The sequence below is a fragment of the Ornithodoros turicata genome, chromosome 6, assembly GCF_037126465.1.
Source record: "Ornithodoros turicata isolate Travis chromosome 6, ASM3712646v1, whole genome shotgun sequence".
Lineage (NCBI taxonomy): Eukaryota > Metazoa > Arthropoda > Arachnida > Ixodida > Argasidae > Ornithodoros > Ornithodoros turicata.
The window spans coordinates 65912971-65936103 of NC_088206.1; the positions used below are offsets into that span (position 1 = coordinate 65912971).

Here is a 23133-nt window from a genome sequence, read left to right on the forward strand (position 1 = left end):
TTTTTTTTAAAATCTTATATCTATTTAACAATATCTTAATCACAACTAAACTCGGCTCTCTCTCTTTTAGCTGTCAATTCTTGAACTGTGTTGGGACTGTACTACAGGGCTTGCCCTCACAGTCTCGCTTTCTGTACATTTTGCAATATTGACTAAATAAATATTACGATTACGATTTACGATTACGATTAACCCCCTGTGCAGCCGGCAACACTGTTGAATATGTAATTATTTTGTCGCATATTTTGTTGCGATTTGATTATTTTGGTGACTATATTATTTCGTATCATATTTCCGTAGGAGTGCTGAATCACCTGTTTAGTGTATTTTTGCGAAATCAAATGAAAAAAAGAAACGCAGCGCTGTTCGACGTCCTCTTCTGATCCCGATGCGCAGCTGGCGTAGGCGCGTTGTTGTCGCGAAGAGCTCATTTGAAGTGTTCGTGCTCGACGTAACACTAGTTGGTGCACTCAAGGTACGCACAAGGTACACAGTGCTGTGCGGAGACGTGCGATGGCAGATACGTTATCTTGTACCACGTCGTACCAAGATTGAACAGCGAAGACGAGAATGTCTCGATTGCTGAGCATGGATTTGCAGTCGGACCACCGTGTGTGCTCGAAACATTTCACGTTGGACTCTTACGAGGATTTCCTACCTGATCCACAACGTCGAACTCAGCACCGCCCAAGTTCGAAGCGAAAGCACGAAACGCCGATGTTCCTGCTGATGTTCGTTGCGGTATGTATATATCAGTATGACATGCACAATAACAGGTCGTCATTATATACTAAGCTATTTCCTCGCTGTATTAATGCTATTGTACTGCATTAGGAAAGTATATAATGGTACCGGAGTCAACTGCGCTGTGTATAATACTTGTTTTCATGCTGGTATGCGAGAAGGATTCTGAGGCTGTGCATATTTGACAGGGTGCAAGCTATGGTCCCTGAAGCTCCTGAATACCCTGCAATTAAAACATGCCATTTTCAAAATTTGGAAAACCCTGTAGTTTTCCACAGCCCTTGAAAACACCTGGCATGCCATCCTCGATACACGTTATAACTTTAGTGCAGTGTAATTGCACATTGATCTCTTACCAGTAGTTTTCCATCCCCTCTCTTTTGAGTTTTTTTAGCTTGTGAGTGCCTTTCCCACAACAGAAGACACTGAATGTCTTGAGACTGTTGACTGGACCCTGCACGACTGCAGAAGATGTGTGTACACAAGAATTTTGCCTTTTTGGTGCTCCGCTCAAGACCAGTTGCCAATGCAGACCCGTTGAACTAGCACAACTGTTTTTTTCTTTTTTTCATAACCTAGCCCAACTAATGCATATGAATTCCGTCATCATCACAGACCATGCATACGCACAGTCTCGTCCCAAGAAGACCAAATCATCCTGTAATTATCTCGCCTACATTACCTGTACAGATGCTGCAGTACAATATCTGTTGATTTCTGTTTTTTTGTTTAACAGATGGCCAAGCAAGCCTTCGTGCAGAAGCTTCTACCCCTGAGGTAAAATGCGGCGGAGGATCAGGTCATGGTTACTTTACCGAACACATGTCACTACCGTCGCCTGTGAAGGTATCCACCACAAAAAATTTGGAAGAGTGTGTGTAGCTGAGAAAGAACTTAATGACACGGTATCCACACTTCAACACGAAAAGCACAAAGGTACATGCTGTCTGTACAAGAAGGAACAGATAAGAAATGTGCAAGCAAGCCGGCGATTATTCGATGAAGGCAGCATTTTTTTTTATTAGAGGAATGAACACAATACAGATGATAGACACTAACACGACGAGGCTCAATTAACTCCCTTGCAGTTTCTGCTACTTTATAACTTACACAGTCATGAAATTCATTGGCTTTACCGACGCTTTCACACGTTCATACCTGTCCAAAAGGAGCTCTGGTTTCTCTTTGTAGCAGTAATGGCGATAACTAAGTAATGACAAATTAACTAAAATTAGCTACAACAAAAACCACTATGATTGTTCTTGATCTGTGATCAGAGGGGCGCGAGAAAACACACATAAGGGAGCGCTTAACTGTGAGAGGTAAGTAATATAATAATTAAGGAACAGTATTTTTGTTTGACAAATGTACATCAATCTAATATGCCCACTTCCCCAGCAGGTGTCCAGAAGCGTTGGCAACCGAACTGACATTACCACAAGAACTGCTGACTGCATTCTACTATATTTCCACATTCTTCGCAATAGACAACACCTGGTAGCAAAAGCGATAAAGGTCATAAAGGCTCATTATACCTGACCGTCTTGACATTCTAAAACTATTCGGTCTGTGTTTTCAGTCAATGAACATGCAGCTGCGGTCCACTCTTACGAACGCGCACGAAGCTAACGAAATATCACTGGCGTCGCTACTACTAAGATGCCCTTTCACACAGGAGTGAAAGCCGCCACCTAGTCTGAGCAGGCAGACCTCACTCCTGTTCTCCTTTTGAACATCGTACCACCGCCCCCGCCACTAATATTCCGCGTTTGCCGCAAGTGTATTGCATGTTCAAGCAGCATACGATTACAAGAACTATAAAAGTCGATCGACATAGCATTGGTATTCTCATTTCAGTTCACATAGCGTCCAAATTTCCTAGGATTTAAAACGGCAAAATTATGAGAATATATGCTTTAAACTAGTGAGTACAGTGATTTGTCTTACATAGTTCGTAGTTAGACATGAGTGGAGGAAAACGCGCACACACGACGAGTGCAAGCAGACACACACATACATGACAGGCGCTGATGTTCAAACAAAGTTTTATTAAACACCTAACAACCGACCAGGGTGTCCCTCAAGAAATACATCAAGAAGAGGAACATTTGACAAAGTAGCAAGACGAAAGCAAGCTGGTGAAATGAACTTGTGGGTAATATTTCCTTCAGTGCCAGAAGAGCACACAAAGACAAGAAACAGAGTTGGTTCCCTCTTGCCTCTTGTCTTCTGCTAATGCTCAAGGAAATGTTAACTACAACGAGGGGCTGCCATGGAAGGGATGAACTCGAACCAGAAGACAGAAGGCAGTTATGTCCTGTAGATGAGACCATAGTATTTGTGTGTAAGCCTAATGAAGGGTACACTAACTCCGGTATCCACTCGAGACTCATGAATACACGCAGCCTCCAAGAACCCCGTACTTTTCCGTCAAAGCCACGACCCACTGCTACCGTTTTTACTAGCATAAGACAGTACCCGCTGTCCATGTAGTGAACTATCAAATGCCTGCCACGGGGTCATGCGTAGATTTCTGAGAGGCATGGTGCTCCCTGAGCATGTATAATCTGCAGGTTGTCTATTGTTCCACGATGAAGATGATGATTGATCGGTGGCAGTGATGATGATGATGATGCTCCTGCGGCTGTGCTCGTCATGTTTAATTTCCCGCCACTCGTTAGCTCGTTCGACATGCAAGCGATTAAGCTGACTAAACGATTAACGGCGTTGACGTAGACTTGCCCGTTAGTGGGCGCCTGCCAATACTACTTGACATCCGAAGGCCTCCATCGCCACCACGCTAGTCTCTGCATCAAGCGGGCCAACTGGGAGAGTTGCAGAACTGCTCTCAAATCTTCATTCGCGCCAATCCGCCCGACGGTGAAGGTGGCTTTTCTCGTGCTATCACCGATGCAGCGAAAATTGCTTCAAGAGTTGTTCGCCTCACCTTTCATTTTCGTTTTGGCTGACGCCAAATTCGAGAGGCTCCACGCCATTGGTCGTCACGGAGAGCGCAGATCTCGTCGCACCCAACCCTACCCGCACCCATTTCCCCCTAGGGCGTGAGTCGTAACGTTGCCCACATACGTGAGGCCGACAACGGCAAGCCCTATCACCACCACCCAACTTCCATCTTATCACGCTGAAGCTCGGCGGATCCAGGAGGCAGTTCAAAGGCGTCTACATAAGCTGGCGCGCAGCCACTGGCGGAACTTCGCTGCATATTTTTTTACCCCGTACACCGATGTCCCGTACTTGGACCGTGTTCAGGGGGCTTTCTGCCCCAGTTGTTCAGCGGTCCCCATTCCTGTCTTTGTCATAGCTTCCGGACGCTCAGTTCTGCATATCGCTGGGGAGTATTATACTCGCCTCACCACGTTCAGAACCTCTGCACTGTCTTCTGCCCGTGATATCGCTATCGTGCTATACTCATCTTCAGACCCTCCCTTGGACGTACCTTTCCCACTTGTTAAGCTTCAATCTGCCCTGGGGCATACAAAGTCCTCCAGAATCTTCCCTTATGCGGCCGTCGGCTCCTCCTGAGGCTCTTTGGTGGAACCTGACGCACAGGTGAAATCCCACACGGATGGAAAAGTGCAATGGTTGTTCCTCTTCCTAAGCAGGTCGCCGCATAATATTGATTTCTTTCTCCCGATAGCGTTCACAAGCTGTGTTGCGAAGACAATGAAACGAATGGTTTTCTGCCACTTGAACTGGAAAGAGCGCGCTCTTTCCCTGAGGTCATGGCAGGCTTTCGTTACGGACGTTCACCAATTGACAACGTACTCGATCTCGCCGGTAAACTGACCGACGCGGTTTTCCTCGACTTAGAGAACGCGTATGACAACGTGTTGCACAGTGCCATCGTCGCGACCGTACAAGAAGCTGAAGTGGGAGGTTGCGCAGTCTCATGGTTCTAAGACTTTCTCTCTGAGGGACGCATTTTCGTGCGCACCACGGAAGGTGACACCACTTTCTATCCTGTCCACAGTCGTGTTTCACAGGGAAGTATATCCAACCCTCTTCTGTTTAACGTTATAATGGCTTCGCTTCCCACCCAGCTTCGTGGAACCGCATTACTCTGTGTGCAGACGACATCTGCATATGGACCTCTGCTACCCGTCGAGTCACTGTCCAATGCCGGCTACAATGCGCCTCGGATTCTGTTGTAGAATACCTTGCCGATCGATGCTTATCGGTCTCCCCTATGAAGACCATTGCCATAGCATTCACACGACGCTCATTCCAAAAGTATCCCTTGCTCCTTAGTGGTGCGCCGCTGGACTTTGTGCCTCATTGCAAATACATTGGCGTGACATTAGACAGATGTATGACGTGGTCTCGGCACGTAAAAAGAACAGCCACCAAGACACGCGGTCTTGTAAATGCTTACGTTGCACTGCTGGATCGTCGCGGAGCCCTTCATGCACTGACAATCGTCACGAACACACAACATTGATGCTGGGCACATTGCGGTACAGCCTGCCTATTCTAAAGGGCCTCAGCGTATCCGGAGAGCGTGAGCTTCTCAATATTCAGGCCCGAAGCCGAAGTTCCCACAACGACAGAAACCTCTGTCCTAGCAGAGGCACTCGAAACGCCAGCAGGCGTCCTACGGGACGTGGAAACACTCCGAATTTATATGCGGTACTTCACGTAGCACCCTTACCGTTATCTTCGGCTCACCGATATCGACTGTCCGGACTCTAGTATTGGCGGCGCTGTTGACCGCCTGAAAGTGTGCCTACGTGGGCTCTTCGCAGGCCTCCTGTATGTGACGGCATTCCTGGTCCTCTGACGAAAGGCTCTGTAGCTCCTGTATCTTGTTGCCCATCAACTTACGCTGGAGCATTGCAGCTCAGCTTACTCTCAACGACTCCCTGTGTACACCGATGGGTCAGTGTCTCAAGGCGGATCAACAGCAGCCTTTTATATTCCGCATGAAAACCTTGAAGTGGCGCGGAAACTTCCCTTCGAAACGTCATCTACCGAGTCGGAGCTCTTCGCCATACTGGCCGCGTTGAAGCACATGGCGGGATCAGCCTGGAGCGTGGGCTGTGTTCACGGACAGTATGGCGGCGCTAGATGTTCTGGCAAATTATTGTACCCAGAACAATCGGCGGCCTAGACACCATGATAATCGCAATGTACAACCGTCTTCTATCCTCGGGTCACAGTCTATATTTCCAGTGTGTGCTCAGCCACACCGACCTCCACGAAAACACCCACACAGACGCCTTATCACGTCGTGCACAAGTAGACGTTACCTTCAATAACTGTTCAGTACCACTTTGGGACTCAGCATGTCGATTACGGCAACATGACGGCAAATCTGCCACAGAGGCACTCGGCAGTTTCAAGAGGGCGCAGTCCGATTAAACGATCATCTCCACCTATACTAGTCGATGGATTTTGTTGCCACAAACCACTGGCCATATTTTGTTAAATCGATTTTTATCGATCATTTCTGTGCAACTCTGGACTCTGAATCCAACAGTCCGGCTTGGACTCTCGTGTGGCAAACATTCCACTTTGTTCCCTAGTGCTTGTTCATACACTTACCATGTTTGGTTAAATCACTTTTTGTCCTATCAGTCATTTCTTCGCACTCTGGACTCTACACAACATTCTATTTTCGTCAATATTGCTTGTTCATACAGCCATGTTTGGTTAAAATCGCTTTTTTTTTCTTGTATCGATCATTTCTTCGCACTCTGGACTCTGAATCCTACAATCCGGATTGAGTTTTTGCGGGAAATATACTATTTTGTTCCCTATTGCTTGTTCATACATTGGCCATGTTTGCCAGCCACACAAAGTGAATAAATATATTATTCGGGAGGCAGTGTACGCAAACACGCTTATTAACTTCCTTTACGGTGGTACACATGCGATTAGCGTTAGAGCAATTTATGGTTTACAGCGTTTCACATGTGTAGGGAAAAGTTACATGATATTTTCTTTTGCTGTGAATGCTTCATTACGGAGGATTAATGTCGAACGGGTGGACTCTTCTTGAGGAACTCTACGAAAAAGCGCATTAAACGTAGTTTTTAGTTTTGTCAAACGTTTTGTAAGAGAAGCCGTCGTGAGAATGGAACAAAGGGAGCAGAGCTAGGCAACAACAATAACTCCTAATTCCTGTGAGACCTAAGCTTTGGTGCAGCATGCCAACTGCACCCAGAAGGCTGTCTATTAACTTCTTGGAGGCGTTGTCCCTGGAGAAAGCATGAGCAAACTTTACGCAATTCGTTTCATCTTTTTAGCTACTTATTGATCTACTACTCGGTCAGTGGTCGCTTATGCTTGCAGTTGCGGAACTTGACCTTAGAAAAACAGACGGATAAGTTTGAGGTTGGTTTCACGACTATCTTGAACACAATACTATTATTGCAGAAAAAGTGTCTTGTGTTCGAAATATTCTGACGGGAAAATTACTATATTAAGTGCGCATATACGCTATGTGCATTAAATTATGTCTTATATGCGTATCATCTCAAGGTCACGATCAATGTGGAGTAATATATATTTGCTTAGGGCAGTAGTGATATACCTTATGCTGCATGCTGACCATGTGAGGGAGCATGAATATTAAACCCTCGGCACATATTAAACACATTCGGCAACCAGATGCTTCGGTAAAGTGTTGTATTGAGAAGGGTAGGGTAGCACATAAGTAGCGGCATAGCATTTACGTTACTTTTATTTGGTATCGATACCCTACTAGAAAAAAACTGATATGAATCCATACCAGAACGTATCAGCAGATGTATCAGCCGATTTGTTTGAAATATCTGTAATACTAGACTCTTACAAGAAGTATACCAGCTGTACCAGGCGCTGACATAAAGATTACTGTACATATCAGGTGCTGGTATACAGTACATACTTGTAATACTGGCCTCCAGCACAAAGTATACCTGTAATATTAGCATACATGGACATATTGGCATGTACACACCAATAAAAAGCCATAAAAAAATGCTCAAAAGAGGAATGCCATGTCGGATGTCATATCAGGAAGAGTTGTGCTGGTACGTTGGTACATGGCATAATGGCACTGAAGAAGTTGTTTGTTATATCGATGGTGGTACAATTAACTAGCATCTACATTAAAGGGGTTGGGACACCATTATAGACGAGGTTCATTACATCATGGACGCATTGCACTGCACTATGATCCCGTAGGCGCGCGGCTTTTGGTTCTCCTGATATAGACTTAGGGAGCCTGGCGCCAGTGTGTCTGGTAACGCCGTCTGGATACGCTAACTGCGGTTTAATGCCGTAACTCGCCCACCCTATCCGATTTACTTGTAATTTTGGGTGCCTATGATCCGTTCCTTGCGCTTCAACTTTCCCATTGGCACTACCCATCTGTTTCCAGGGGTTACAGCGTTATTTTCGAAATTACTGAAGCGGCCCCATTTCTGTGACCTTTCTCTCTCTTTTTAGGTTCGAACCCTGCGGGAGATCTGAACTTCCCTTCAGAACGTCCCTGTACTCGACACGCAAAACTTGTAGAAGCATGCAGCACCTTTCTATGACTCTCGGTTCTCAAGTTAGGGACCGCATGGCAACACAGCAGCTGATACATGAGGCCATTGGCATTTTTGTCTATATCGGTTGTTTTTTGGCGTAGGAAGGTGATTGACGCCTTGTTTTGACGGGTAAAACGTCCTCTTTCCGATAGCCTTGGTCCCGTCTCCCCGCGAGTTTCCGTTCTCGATATATTGCGCGAGGAGCGCTGTTACAGGTGGCGCTCTCGGAGTATTCCTGGTATTTCTCGCTTCTCGCACGGGTCAGTCGGCGTCGTTTCTCCGTGTTGGGTAGACGCCTTCTTCGACGGCTCCGCTCGGGGTTCGTCTTTCTTCGTTGTTTGGTGACCCGGCGTCCTGTGGTTGAGTTTTTGTGTCTTCTTAGTGATACCTGGACCTGTTTCTGCGGGAATACCTTTGAATATACGTTGAGAAGCCGTTGGATTGGGTGAATTGAAGGTAAGCTTGTGCTCTTCGTGCCATGTTTCGTGGCCCTTTGCTTTGTATCCATCCTAACATGTGGGTTCCTATCACCTCATTGCCTGTTTGTCAGCTCAGTGTCAGTCTGTCAGTTCGACGGTTGTGCAGGCCGTGCTCGCAGGCGGTGGGTCACTCTCATCAATTGGAAATCCTTCCGCAATGAATGTGCCACCCGCATGGGCGAGGACATGTCATCGGAGGGCGTAACTTCTCTCCTTCAGGACGCCCTGCAGCGGTGCAGCTCACGTGTGAAAGTTATCCCTGGCCACCATGGAACGAGTCCCCGAATTGAGAAGCTGAGGGCGTATAGGCAACGCGCAGAGCGCAAAGCTCGTAGGTCTGGCATCCTCGAAGTTATTCAAGAGGCCCGTCGTGCCGCAAAGCTTGTCTCCAAGGCCTTAGCGGCGCTGGATCAGCAGCGATGGAGGAGATTTTGTGCAACGCTTACGCCGTTTGTCAGTCCTGTAAAAGTGTGGCGTGTGCTGCGGTCCCTGAAGGATGCACCTCCCTCGCGTAACCCATTGGGCGCCCTTGCTTTGGCGCAGCACAAAAGCGAAAAAGACGTTGTTCTCTCTTTTTGCCACCTTATAACAGTTGGGTCACAAGCAATGTCGACTACGGCGTTCCGGTGCTACGCATCTTCTATAGACTCTTTTCATCTGACGTCACTGTCGCAGACGGCATAGCCTTTCCCCATGCTTGTGGCAGCCATACTTTTGTGCATGGCGCGTACACGCTACCAGCATTAACTGTGGTGCGAGCACGTGCGAACACAAAAGTATGGCGGATGGAATGAGGTTAGTGAAAAGGGTCTATAACTGCGCAAGTTGCAGATGCCGCTCCAGTCAGTGATCCCGCCATGGATACGGACTTCTCGCTGGCTGAACTAATGAACGCCCTTCATCTCTCTCGAGCCCGGTCTTCTCCTGGTCCGGACGACATATCGTATCTGACGCTCCGTAACTTGGATGAGCAGTCACGGGGGTGTATTCTGTCAGCTTTGAATGCATCCTGGAGGGAAGGTAAATTGCCCGAAGCCTGGAAACGCGCACGCGTCGTTCCCTTCCTGAAACCAGGCAAGATCCCTTCACAATTGTCCTCATTTAGGCCGGTAAGCCTAACCAGTTGTGTCGGGAAGCAGTTGGAGTGCATGATACTTTACAGATTTGATTGGTGGCTCGAAAAGAGATCATTTTTTCCCAAAGAAATGTCGGGTTTCCGTCAGTACCGCCCAGCGCTGGATTCCATCATGGACTTATAGTGCCCGCATCACAGGAAGCAATAGTCCGCAAAAGGACAATGGCGGCTGTATTCCTCGATGTGAAACGGGCGTATGATACCGTCAGTCGCATTTTCATCCCATACATGCTTACTTGTGCTTCTTTGCCATTAAGGGCCATGCGTTGGATCACGGATTTCCTTCGCGGTAGGTCCCTGTCTATGCGCACAGCTGAGGGAGATACTGCGCCTTTTCCATGAGACTACGGGGTGCCACAGGGAAGTGTGCTTAGCCCGCTTCTCTTCAACGTAGTTATGGCCGGTCTTAAGGACTGCATAGGAAGGAAACTATATTTCTCTCTTTATGCTGACGACATCTGCATCTGGACTACCGGAAAATCTCGCCCCGCCATTCAGCGGCGACTGCAGTCAACCCTTAACTCCATACACCAATACCTGTTGGCGGCAGGCTTAGATATCTCATGGAAGAAGACAGACGTCATCGCCTTCACGCGAAGGAACATGCTTCCATATCGTCTTTCTGTGGCTGGACAGCTTGGGTGTAATGCTGGACTCCCGACTCCCGTGGAGAAGAACAACGGATACTTGTTTAGTCATGGCAGAAGCGAGAGAGACTCCGCTTGCTATCCAGCGCTTTAATGAGACGAGCCGTCACTATCTCCGTTTGTTGGCTCATCACCGGCGGCACCCTTTACTGCTGAAGCTTTCCCGTCGCAGGGATAACAAGTTCAGGTCCTGCATTCAACAGCTAAAGCCTCACCTGCCACGTTTTCAAGTTGAACCCCAGGCGCGTTCAACTTCACCTTGGACCCTCCTTCTGCCACCTGCTTCACTATCCGTTCCCGGGCTGCAGAGAAAGGATGATGTCGCTGCAGGTGTGTCCAAGGCGCTCACACTGGATATGATGAGCGAGCTGTATGCAGGCTTTACTCCTGTTTTTACGGATGCCTCGTCCACAAAAGCCAGCTCTGCATGCGCGTATATTATTCCGTCCGAAGACATAACTGGTATCTTCCGTCTCTCGCATCTGACGTCGTCAACATGTGCTGAGCGACATGCTTTGCTCTTTGCCATGCGCAAGATCCTGCAGTGTTCAGCTCGGCCATGGGTCTTCTACACAGACTCGAAAGCTGCTATCCAATGCCTCGCAACAATGGGCATTCGAGGTCCTCTCATGCCCATTGTTGCTGACGTGCTTGAAACTTACAAGGAGCTGCTGGACCTGGGCCACTGCATAGTATACAGTGGGTACCTGGTCATGTCGGCGTACCCGGCGTAAGAGGCCAACCGGGCGGCCCTGAGGGGTCATCATATAGCTTCAGCCCACTCTATCATCTTGCCCGAAGGTGATCGTCAGGCCCTCGTCCGTGCTCTCTCTGCAGACAAGACAAGATCGCAGTGGCTGCATGACATTACACCCTACTCTCTGCTCCACGCAGTGGATCCTTCTCTTTCACTGTCGCTTCCTCATCGCCTTCCGCGACACTACGCATCCCTTCTTCGCCGCATGCGGCTGAATGTTGCATTTACACCAGTTATGAGGCAGCGTCTTGGCCGTGCGCCCTCGGACCTTTGTGCAGCATGCAGTGTGAGTGCAGACCTGCCCCACCTACTTATGGGCTGCCCGGAATACCAGCGGGAGAGTGCGATCTTGCAGCACGAACTGCATGCGATCGATCATCGCCCATTTACCATAGGCAAGGTGCTGGGCCCATGGTCCAGTCCAGCTCATACACGCCAAGGTCTGCGTCACCTTTGGGACTTCCTGTCATCAACAAGCCTCTCCATCCTGCTTTGATTACCGGACCCCTTATCATATCCATCATCATCTTGTGTGTGTGTGTGTCAGCTCAGTGTGCTTCTCAGCAGATTAGTGCTTCTTGCACAGTGCAGTGTGTTCACTTGGAACTCGTAAAATCTCATGTCGCACGGCTGGTCATTGTAATGGAAGCTTCTGTAGTTCCAGCTCTGAATTTTTCAGACTGGGATCAAAATGTCAGAGTTCTGCTTTATCTACATATCTCACTGAATGCTAAACATATTTACTTTTCCGATTACCGGAGATGCGTTCAAGGAATACGTATGAAAGAAAGTGAGTACGAAAGAAGAGGCCACACTGCTGGGAAAGATACACCTTCCTAACCTCCCCTACGACCTGAACAAGCCAAACCAATGTAGGGGCACAAATAAAGCTGAGTACAAAGATGTGCAAGTGTGCGATTCTTTAATTGTGCACGGCTGCTGCTCTTCCTCCTGAATGTTTTTTTAAAACTTAGTTAATATTGTTCATTGTGCATGCATTCGTATGAGTGTGGGCGTACCTGACAACGTATGATGGATCTGCAGTGATATCAGTGTGAATGCTCGTATATCTGGAGGTCTGGTATGATATTACATCCATATCAGCCATGTATCCATACACTACTAGCATGGCAGGCATCTGTATCAGGCAGTCCAACTTGCTGGTACCACTGGTATGCCTATCTGCCCCAGAATACAGTATGAGAGATATGGTACATGCCGATTCGATATCAGAAATTTCCAGTAGGGTATCGCGTTACTTTTTCAAATTTGTGACGATGATTTCAGTTGCGCTACTTTTTTGCGGGGTAGCGGGTGGCAGTATTCCGTTACTTCGTTTTGCTAGCGGGTACAACACTGCAAAGAAGAAATCAAATACTCTTCTGTGCCACTAAATGAGCATCCGTATGTTCATGAAGTTATCTCTCTGTGTCTCTAAGAAACAACTCTTCAATCTCACCGTACTTACTTTCGTCCCACTGTCCTCAGTGGATCAGCGAGTAAATGTGTCCTGATATTGATAGTTTCGGGTTCGCACATGTCCGCATCCAGCCACTTCGTGGCGTTGTCCAAGTTGATGAGAGCGTCGTCCTCCGCGAAGTACGTTAAATACGAGGTGCTGAGATTTCAGAGCTCGTGGTACCAGGTACTCCCAGGTGGGCATTACTAATCCGCTCTTCGCTCATGACACTAGCTCTCGTAACGTAAATCCACGAATGGTCACAATTCAATTTCTTGGAATTCATCCCACCTTCTTGGTTGTAATACCTACAGTGCGCCATGCAGCACGCTCCAAGCCGGGAAGTAGATAAAGCTTGCTTCGCACCACGACCTAATAAATTATAACAATCATGTCATAACCGGCAACCCCTATGGGGAGGCCAGATGCACGGGCCACCGTCTGCTACGGGCGCTACTCATTGGTCCGCGATATCAACATCATGATTGGACAATGGAAATTTGAATTTTGAACGCGCAGAAGCGGACGTACGACTACCGTAGCAGACGACAGCAACAGCTCTTATGGAAACGCGTAGAATGATGCTGATAATCAACTTTAGAAAGAAGCATCTCCCGTGTGACATCCACCGCTTGTACAAAAATACTAGGGTCAGCTGAAGTACAAAATATTGCGGAAACTGAGGAAGCAATAACCGGGCTGCTTCCAAAAGCGGCGCTGGGAAGGGGTGCCTATGACATTGTTGTTATAATCTAGTAGGTCGTGCTTCGCACACGTGACATCGGCTGTGCGACAAGAATGTTGAGCTGCGGACGTTGACCTTGCAGTGACACTCTATCAGTGGCTGACACGCAATCGGTATTCGAGGAGGGTGCACCAACGGAAAGGACATGCACGTGACATACTAACACCGTTACAACAGGTAATACTTTTTTTTTCTGCTTTGTCATAATTTCATTTATATTTTCATTTGGGCTTCCCCTTTCCTCATGACTGCTGCAGAAAAGGAGCTTGGAAACCATGTCATACCAAAATCTTTCTGGTTGAGAGATAGACAGTCACTTTCTGTTCTTTGTGTTTATCGATTTTTTTTCTGTGTGTTGCGCTTCCTACACAGACTGGATGAGCTCTTCTGTTACGTGTTTTTCTTTTCTTCCTTTTATACCTCTACTGCGCGGTCAATCTACAGTACGCTCTGCACGTACTGCACGCTGTACACGCATACTTACAGATGTGGCAAAAGCCCAGCAGTCGGAGGCAGAGATGCTTGGTGTGTGTCCCATGACTGCGATGATCCAGAGCTCTTTCAACTGGCTTGTGATCACGTTACTTCCACCAACGTCATTGACCAAAAAGTGAATAAAGAAAATATATATCTAGCCGTTTCTTGTACATTGGAGCACACCCAGATTGGACCGCACATCGGTCGCTTTATTAGCAATTCTCACTTTCAAAAGTATTTGCCACCAGGGTTGGGTTCCTTGCGCTTCCTCAGAACGTTTCGAGCCTTATATCTGCCTGTGTTTTTCGGTTTCTAGTTCTTCAGGTCCCTGTTGGAGCGTTCCACATGCTGACATACTCGCCGACACTCTGTCATGTTGAAGAACACGTTGATGGTTTTATTTTGGCAGATTTCGATAGGCGTGCACTTGAGACTGCCGTGGTCAAAGTATGAGCCCTGGAATCCAGGGTTATCTCCACGACATCGGTCTGGCGGAGCGTCGCAACATTTGTATGACACGCTGGAAACGTATACACAGTCATAGCGCTTATATCAGTTATATAAGTCCAAGAAATGTGCACTACAAAACAATAAATGGCTCTGTAGAATAAATCTTACAATGTGACGACACTCCCCAACTTGAAATGTAGGTAAAATTTGATTGGAGCTTGTTTCTTTGTGAAAGTCAGCATGTGAACATTAAAAAAGCAAATTCTTTGCATCTTAGGACATTGTGTTGTGCCAAGCGCGTTTAAACGTGCTACCTTATTGAGGCCATCGCCGCCGGCAAATTAACTTATTGACCTATAATATGTAAATCGAATCGCTGCACGGTTGGAGCACCGACGTCACACCGTTCCGTTGCAGGAAGAATGGCACTACTGTTCTGTACCACTGTGTCACCACAGTAGGAAATAGTCAGCAGTCTAAAATGAAATTCAAAGCTATGCTAGGTAGTTAAAGTAGGTCTGATCTACTTACTCACATACCCAGTTGCACGTTTCCTTTGCAGTGAAAGGTGGGCTCACGCCGCAGGACTTGACTTCGTCACAGCTGTTGTTATCATGGTTATAGTAATATCCTACCGTTCCGTCTGTACCATCTATGCAGTTCTTTGGAAGAGTTTTCTTGCAAAGTCTTGGATCCAATTCGTCTTCGGACATAAGAACAAACACACAATGTGAACGACAAAGTGAAGCTAGACATGGTGCAATATTGCGATAATAATAATAATAATTCGGGGCTTTACGTCGCGATACAACTGCGTCAATAACGGCGTATTCCAATAAGTTTGCCCACGGTAACCGTGTATCAAATATTGTACAGATGTATTAGAATATGCGGGATGTTTCACCTAACGTGTTATTAATTCCTGTAAAAAAATCCACTTGTCCTAAAACGATGTGGTTTACGGTATTTATCCACTGTGAACTCATACCACGACTTGCATCGCTGTTCAATATATTTATTTTTCTTTTTTCGCGGGAAGTTTGTTTTTCAGAATTGAACTCGAAAGTTCGCCAAGTGAAGGCGCTTTTTCTTTCTCTCTTATTTTCTTTCTTTCTTTATTTTTGATTTCTTTTTTTGCCACAGATAGACAGCCCATGTACTCGTAGGAAATACCCGAACCCATTAAAAGACACGTTTCCTGTTCCATCGGCAACAGCTCAAAAAATGATACTCCAAGTGAGTCGTTGTCAGGCGCGCGAAGTGCCAGCCACCCTAATTTCGCAGTCATGAAGCGCTGTGAGAGGGAACCTTGCCCTACCTACACCGACCCCAAAGAAGCAGTTATACTAAATTCAACTAGCGTCGTAGCGGAAGTGCCTTTAAATTATTTGGTCCACTGAAGAACGTGGCTGTCACAAATGCTCAGACAGCGTGGCCAACCACGGCGAGGAGTCTTCATCTTCACAACCACCACCCAGACAGATGGGGAAACTCATCTGCTCCCGTGCAGTTCGATCGTGTCCTCCTGAAAGAGCTATACTTACAGCGATTGCCAAGTCAAGTACAAACGGTATTGGCAACTGCTGTTGGCTTTGATTTTCCTGCACTTGCCACGCTTGCCCACCAGGCGATCGTGGTCACTGGAGCAACGGTATCTGTTAACTGGAGCGACCTCGTTAATTGTACAGCCGCCACGGCCGCATCCACATTAGTCAGACACGGCGTGCACGTGGCTGTGATCTCATTAGAGAGGCGGGACAAGGGACGCGATGTTTGTATCAAGAATAGAACAAAAGAACTTGGAACTTACTCCAAGTTACGTTGACAAGGTTACCTAAAATGGGAACGAGTTCATCAAAAAGTTACTTGAGCTCAAAAGCAACGAGTTAACTTAAAAATTGCGGAAAAGTAGCTTAGATAGAGTAATGAGTTACTTGTAACCCCAACACTAGACCTGACCCTCACCTGAAACACTTGACAACACTAACGGTACAACTTAGCCGATTTTGAGAAACTGTCACTGCACCGTTTTATGATCGCCACCCATCAACCCGTCAGAGCCCTTAACCGGCTCAAGGTAGCCTGAGCTCGCAGTAGGTCCCCACGACGACCGCTCCGCCTATCGCCATCCTTCTTACTTATAGAAAGGACAAGAGATATCACTTCAGGAACCCACTTTTCAGTACCACTGAATTTTGGTGCTTCGGCTCCACACTCCTGCCACCCTTGCGAATGGAAGTGCCAAAGGAAGATATCTTACAGCGACAAAGGATCATCTCCCGTCCCTGCCACGAGGCTGCCTCTTCTTCACCACGGAAAAGCGTATACTGAGTACCCTCAAGGCTGCAATCTCGTCTCGTAGAAGCTCGGCTACTTTATGTTCTGTATTAGGTGTAGATTTACACGTAAGGTGAGGTCGCCTACACTTGTATGGCTACATAGTGCACGTGCCGCAAGAATACAGGGCAGACACTTTCAACCGCCTGGTTGGTATTACGTCGTGCCCATTGTGTTGCTTGGAATTCGCACAGCAGTCAAGTCCCACTCAATTGTTCGACACCGAGTTGCTCTAAGGGATCGCACTAAGTCTTCCCGCCGGGTTCTATTCTTGTGAACCCGAGACGGACGAACAGCTTCCATCCAGGTACCTCTCCCATCTTCAAAAAGCCTTCTCGACCCTACGACCTGCTTCCGCCCGCCAGTTCAGCACAGGTGATGGTGGTGGTGGTAGTGATGGTGAAAGGGCTCACCGATGTCGGCCTCACCGAGGTGGGCAACTTCACGACTGACGCACTCCGGAATATGAGTCCTGGGCCGACTTCTAAGGGTACTTCAGCACAGGACCGCCGCCTATGCATCAGTCATATGACCAATCATCGTCATCGCACGTCTTCCTTCACACTCTGCAAGCCACTGCAACTACCTCACACATGCCATCTCACCGTCAGACGAGCGCCAAGATCACCATCAGACGAAACGGTCTCCAGTGACTGTCACAAACCTGCACACGTCCTAAGCCCGCAGATTTCAATCATTGTCCTCCCTTCCGCCATCAAACACCGCAGCCTATAAGTCAAACTGAAACAGCCAGGTGGAGAGGGTGGAGGGGAGTTCTGTAGCGTGTAAAAGAGGACGACGATCGAGCGACTACACGTGCCGCATACGCTGCTATACACAGTTGGTGGGACACATAATCCACCTCCTCAGAAAGAGCTGCCGCTACCGCTCGGCTAACAGGCGAACTACATAACCTGAAGTTCATGGAGCATCCGGAATACCTGGAGGGTAATCATCTGCCATCACAAGCTGGAACCAGGTTATTACCTGTGCCCGAGCAGCGTGCAAACATTGGATTTCTTCATCTGCTGTGGGTTAAGTCAAGTAAAGTGGGGTAAAGTAAGTCAAGTAAAGTGGGTTAAGTAAAAAAAAAAAAAAAAGCCAAACTTAGTCCCCTTGCTGTACTTTGCAACTGCACTGAACGAACATGCTACTACCATCTTTATCAAAGAGTCTTCTATGGCGGGGTAGCCCGCCATAGTCTTCTAGCTGCTCCATAAGTTCACGCAATGTTGCCTCTCCCCGCAAAAATGTATGGAACTCGATACCATGTGGATACGAATGGCAGACGACGAATAACAATCAAACGGTTTCGCCAAAGTCCCAATAGAATATACGCCAGTTTCTTGCGCATGCTTCGTTAACATTTTATGAAATGGCCCATTAACGGGAACGGTTCGTTTCTCTTTTGTCCCTTCAGCTGTTGGTCTTTAGAGTGATGCACAAGGCAGCTTCTCAGTCCTGGAAGTTGGATAATCGGTTTAGAGGAGCAAGACAATACGTAATGGAGAGTTTTTAAACAACCTCACTGAGAGAGTGTGCGCACTGTTTCCCAACGGAGAAATCTGAAGCAGTAGCTACCTGGCCGGATGAGTGGTCGCTTATGATGAGAGTTGCACTGTTTACCACAGGAACAACTGATTAGTTCGTCGACAGTAAGCAGACAGGAAAGTTTGAGTTTGGGATTCGGGAATATTTAAACAATACTGTCGCACTTGTCCGAAATAGTCTGACGGGAGAATAATTAAATGCACATGCGCTATGTGCACTAAATTATGTCTAAAATGCGCATCATCTTAATGTAAGCTCACTGTGAAATAATATACCTTGGTTGTGCTGCACGCTGTCTGTGTGATCGAACATAACATTTCACCGCCTTTAGGCTAAATCGGCAACGAGACGCCTCGGCAAGAAGTTGCCTAAACAGGGTACGCTTGTGGAAAATTAGCGGTATAGTATTTATGTTACTTTTATTTGGTAACGGTAGCGGTACGGCGCTATTTTTTCAAATTTGTAGCGACTGTAGTATTGCGCTACTTTTTATGTGGAGTAGCGAGTAGCGGTATTCCGTTACTTCGTTTTGGCAGCGGGTGCGACACAGCTCTGAAGAAAGTATTCTAATTAACGGGTAATTGCACGCGTTTCTGCGAATGGTAGTAATCCTCTAACTTACCTGGATTATAGTCGCAAATTGTGATGTCTAAGAAAACCAGCACTGGACACAGGACACACCAGAACAAGCCGTGCTTCCCCATACTTATAGTGCCGACTCCTATAGGTGAGCGCCTTGTAACTTATGTGCGAGCTTTCCGCTTAATCCTTTTGTACTTTCAGCATCCTGTGGCCCTGGCCTTAGCACGTGATGGTTAACTAGTAACACAAATGTGCGCAGAACTGACATTTTCCAGCAAGGCTCTGGAGGTTTCAATTCTCGCCAGCTGTTTCTGCAAACACGGAGGTGCTAGGCAACGGGAACAACAAGTAGCAGGCGTTTATTTCGGTAGTTTTGATTTTTGCCGCCTCCCGTAACAACTGAATCAAACAGACCTCACATCCCTCTTCAATTTGGACGTTACGACAGCGCTCGGTGACTTACGAGACGCCTATCGGCAAACCTGTGTTTCACCCGGCGTGGATATTTCAGCAATATATCGTTTTGAAACGCGCGTGGATAGAGGGCGGATATTGCGAGACAGATATCATCCTCTTCGTCCTTATCCTCATTGTCATCACAATAAAGCTCGCTTTTCGAATCAACCTAACAATGCAACCGCTCACGTCTGCTGTTCGCGCGGATACCAGCAAATAAGCCTCCATGACTCAGTCGACCTACTCATAAGTCATAACTGAGGGCACGCAATGAATCCGGTATGGCATTACCGACGTCTGTCGATGTCATCCGCGCTCACCCCTTGCAATGATGAGCAAATATGTAGTCCGAGATCTGCGAGAACAGCTTCTCGATACAGTTTCAGGATAACAGGTGCCGAGAAATGACGTGGATCAGCTATACGGAGTTACTGTACAAGACAAACCCCAAGAAAATGCCTGAAACAGCCCCTGAAAATCCAATGAAATGAAACCGCCTCTTAGTTGTAGAACATAGGAACAAAACGCAAGCAAGCTCGTGTAGGCTATAGTTATTCGACGGCCCACAATGACGCTATGCACCTCCTCATACACACGCAATACCGCCTGCGCTGCTGCCGCGGGCGACGGGAAGCCAGTACGCGCACCGTGCAACTCTTCATATGCAATAACATGTGAACCGGTAGCCACCGGTGCGACATGACCAATCTGCATCGCACGCCTTTTTCTCGCTTCTGCGCTCTCTCTCGCTCTTTCGCTCTCTCTCTCCCTCGCTCTTTCGCCAGGGGAGAGGAAGGTTTTCGGCGATGCGACGTACGGCCCATGATCTTCACGAAATTGAGCCCTTAACAGCTGTCGGTGTAAAAGCCTACTTGTTCGCGATTGGCTGTTAGTGGTAATTTTATTATTAGTAGTAATTATTATTAGTAATTAGTAGCAGTTCTACGTATTACATTATTGGAAATTCATTATTCGTTTGATATCATTCATTTCCATTCCATTATTAGTAATTCAACTACTTGATGTAAATCCGACATATTGTAATACGATAACATTACCTCCAGGATTTTCTGTGCGATATGAGTACTGAGCGACGATATCTTGGGCGTGCAACGGGTGCAGGCAGCGCCATTGGAGCAGCCTATGCAAGGCGCAGCAGCGCGCAGAGGCTCGATACGCGGTATCAGACCACCTGCAGTGGATTCAGGAGGAGCTCTTACAGTAAAACAGCGATAATTTTGCAGCATTTTACTACAAAATATGGTAATGGAACGATCGAGAAAATCGTTTCTCACGGAATAACAGAACATCCAGCGTGGCGTGGCGTGGCGTTCGCGCCACCTCCCGTGGCTCAGTGGTTAGCGTGCTGGCCATGTCATGTCGTGACTGGGAGGTACACGTGTTCGAATCCCGGTGTTTGCCGTGCTGTCTGGGTTTTCCCCTGACGCTTTCAGACATATGTCGGCGCAGTTTCCTTACAGGAGCATTAAAGTGGTATCTAACATGGCCAAAAACTGCTGTCATATTGTAAAGCAGTATGTGAAAAGCATGCCCACAAAATATTTCTATCGAAAGTTGTTTCACCACGGCGCAATTAATTTGGAAAATCGCTGCCGCGGTGACAGGCCGGAGCGTTCCGACTGCAGACCACACCCATTCTATTGTGACGTTTGTGGTAGAGAGCCCTTCGTTCGTAGGAAAAACTGTCTGCTACGAACGTGCGAGCTGTTTCTTGTTGACTTCTATTCTCTATATGATTTTTATCACGTTTTCTAAAAAACAAAGCATATATGGAGCCTGAGAAAATAAGATTACGGTCACAAGAGTAATATATCCGTGGCTTCTGTGCAATCTCAGAATTCACAGTAGCAGAAAGCAAGCGATGGCGGCGGTATTGTGGCGCCACCTGTTAGCCACTGAACCAACTGCGCAGTGAAAACGGTCGGACAGGCTGCACACTGTCGGGAAGCGCGGGGTTCTCGCTGTACAAGACGCAGTTAATTTCGGGCTCCACCACTCGTTCTTGCCGTGGTGTCTGCGGCCCCAAAAAGTCGTGGTTGCGTCGTGGACAGCCTTGAAACCCTCCGTTTCGGACATCACGTAGCCGGAGAACGCATGGCGTCTCCGAAGCGGTAGCAGACGCTCCGGCCTGCGCGGTGTTGCTCACCTCGATCATGTGATCCCAGGTTCAATTAGGAGCGTCCTTACCACTTGCGTCACATTGTGACATTCCATACTGTCCGTCACATTCCATACTGACCAAAAAGAGAAGCAAAGTTGTGGGCCTCTAGACTGCTGTTTTAAAAGTCGGCCCAGGGCGCACGTTCCCCCAGGGCGTCACGTTGCCCACCTCTGTAAGGCCGACAACTGCGAACCCTTTCATCATCATCGCCTACACCACGTGATACCAAGCATACCAAGCATACCATACCACGCATAACCGTACGCATACCAATGCGCAGCGAGAGAAATGTGCAAGACAGTCCCGAGCGAGAGCGCTGTCTTGCTTCATTCTGGGCCTGTCGATCAAGACAAGGGGATGAAGCGTGAGACACGCATGTCGCTGCAGAACGAAAGCAGAGAGTAACAGTAGACAACTCCGTGTCGTCCGAACGGATCCTCCGTTGCAACGGCAATTCGTGAGGGATCCGTTCGGAACACCGTGTTCAGTACGTGATCGTTGATGGTTCGCATGTTAAGAAAATGCTAGTTGAGCGCCTTCACGCAGTGAAACATTTCTAGAATTGAAAAATTATACGCGTTAAAGGGATACTTCGGAACGATCGTCGAAAAAATTGCTGCACATCCTAGTTGGTGCGTAACATCCACAGTATACCTACCATCAACTTTGTTTCTTTCCCGTGTGACGAATTATGGCTCAAATAAGCGAGCAATCAAACCCAAACAGAAACGTGTGAGAGGAGTCGCAGAAACTTTCCCCTCCGAAGGCCAACGCGTAACGTCACCCTGCATGGAGTGGACTAGTAGTATACCACGCAGGTCGTAGCCGCAGTGTTACATTCCCGAAACAAAACAATGGAGGAAGATTCGGGATCAGATTACTCAGACACAGGGGGAAAGAAACAGCGGTCACCTGTTTTCCTGAGAGTCAGGAAACAGCGCAGGAATGATATGACTAATGCACGGCGACGTTGGCCGAGCAGAGAAAGAAAGAAGTACTTCCATCGACGCTCGGTGGGAACCAGACTTATGAAATTTGAAATGTCGTTTTATGATTCTATCTTCGTTTTCTGGTGAGATATTTCACAACTGTGTTTAGTTCGTGTCAATGATCATGGGAATACCACAAGCTTGATATCCATTTGGTTGTGAAGTCTCGCTTTAATTCCTTAGCAGTTCAGCGATTCGGCAGGGATGTGTTGCATTACGTCTTGTCGCATTAGCAAATGGACTACCAGTTCTTTTTTTTTTTCTTCTTTTGCCAAGGCAATCAATTGTTTCTTCGCTTCTAACATTTGATTTTCATGCAGCGTTAACGTCACATTTGACGTCAGCAATTTCGTTTGTGGAGATATCCACAGGAAAGAAAAGTTAATTGCTATTCGCTGTCGACATCAGAATGAATCGTCTCCGCTGATCATCAATCATGGTTGAATGTCAATATCATTTCGGCGAATTCCGTTCTATATTGTTGTATTTAATGGAACGATCTCAGCTTCCAGGAACTGAGCTCGAGTTACAGGAAAAACGAAATATAACGCCAATAAACTTGTCTGGGATCAGATAATTATCAATTGCATCACTTACTACTGCCA

General features: G+C 47.3%; 2 protein-coding genes across 8 annotated transcripts; one reads left to right on the top strand and one right to left on the bottom strand.

Annotated features, from left to right (window-relative positions):
* The first annotated feature begins 437 nt into the window (after positions 1-437).
* Positions 438-2647, top strand: LOC135398203 (uncharacterized). 7 transcript variants are annotated; one of them, XM_064629632.1, is made up of 5 exons: positions 438-741; positions 1360-1404; positions 1481-1521; positions 2146-2259; positions 2324-2647. In XM_064629632.1, exons 1-4 carry the CDS (start codon positions 571-573, stop codon positions 2243-2245), a joined length of 357 nt encoding a protein of 118 aa, XP_064485702.1. In that variant the 5' UTR covers positions 438-570; the 3' UTR covers positions 2246-2259; positions 2324-2647. The 7 variants fall into 7 exon arrangements, 2 of the variants coding, with proteins under 2 accessions (XP_064485702.1, XP_064485703.1); XR_010424030.1 differs by lacking the exon at positions 438-741 and adding an exon at positions 769-1217 and having other exon boundaries at positions 1324-1404; positions 1481-1590; positions 2143-2259; XR_010424031.1 differs by lacking the exon at positions 1360-1404 and having other exon boundaries at positions 1481-1590; positions 2143-2259.
* An 11555-nt stretch (positions 2648-14202) lies between these two features.
* Positions 14203-19065, bottom strand: LOC135398204 (uncharacterized). Its single transcript, XM_064629634.1, has 3 exons — positions 18942-19065; positions 14963-15134; positions 14203-14501 (listed from the first exon to the last, which is right to left on the bottom strand). The coding sequence occupies exons 1-3, from the start codon at positions 19021-19023 to the stop codon at positions 14294-14296; spliced, it is 462 nt and encodes a 153-aa protein (XP_064485704.1). The 5' UTR covers positions 19024-19065; the 3' UTR covers positions 14203-14293.
* Between the last annotated feature and the right edge of the window lie 4068 nt (positions 19066-23133).

What these genes read in the sequence shown, in the direction of transcription:
- LOC135398203 (XM_064629632.1), top strand. Translation starts at nt 571, where the DNA reads ATGTCTCGATTGCTGAGCATGGATTTGCAGTCGGACCACCGTGTGTGC. An exon ending in TCCTGCTGATGTTCGTTGCG is followed by an intron (nt 742 to 1,359) that starts GTATGTATATAT and finishes TCATCATCACAG; the next exon opens with ACCATGCATACGCACAGTCT. An exon ending in CAGAAGCTTCTACCCCTGAG is followed by an intron (nt 1,522 to 2,145) that starts GTAAAATGCGGC and finishes CTTCCCCAGCAG; the next exon opens with GTGTCCAGAAGCGTTGGCAA.
- LOC135398204 (XM_064629634.1), bottom strand. Translation starts at nt 19,023, where the DNA reads ATGGGGAAGCACGGCTTGTTCTGGTGTGTCCTGTGTCCAGTGCTGGTT. An exon ending in AATTTGCGACTATAATCCAG is followed by an intron (nt 15,135 to 18,941) that starts GTAAGTTAGAGG and finishes TTATGTCCGAAG; the next exon opens with ACGAATTGGATCCAAGACTT. An exon ending in ACGTGCAACTGGGTATGTGA is followed by an intron (nt 14,502 to 14,962) that starts GTAAGTAGATCA and finishes ATACGTTTCCAG; the next exon opens with CGTGTCATACAAATGTTGCG.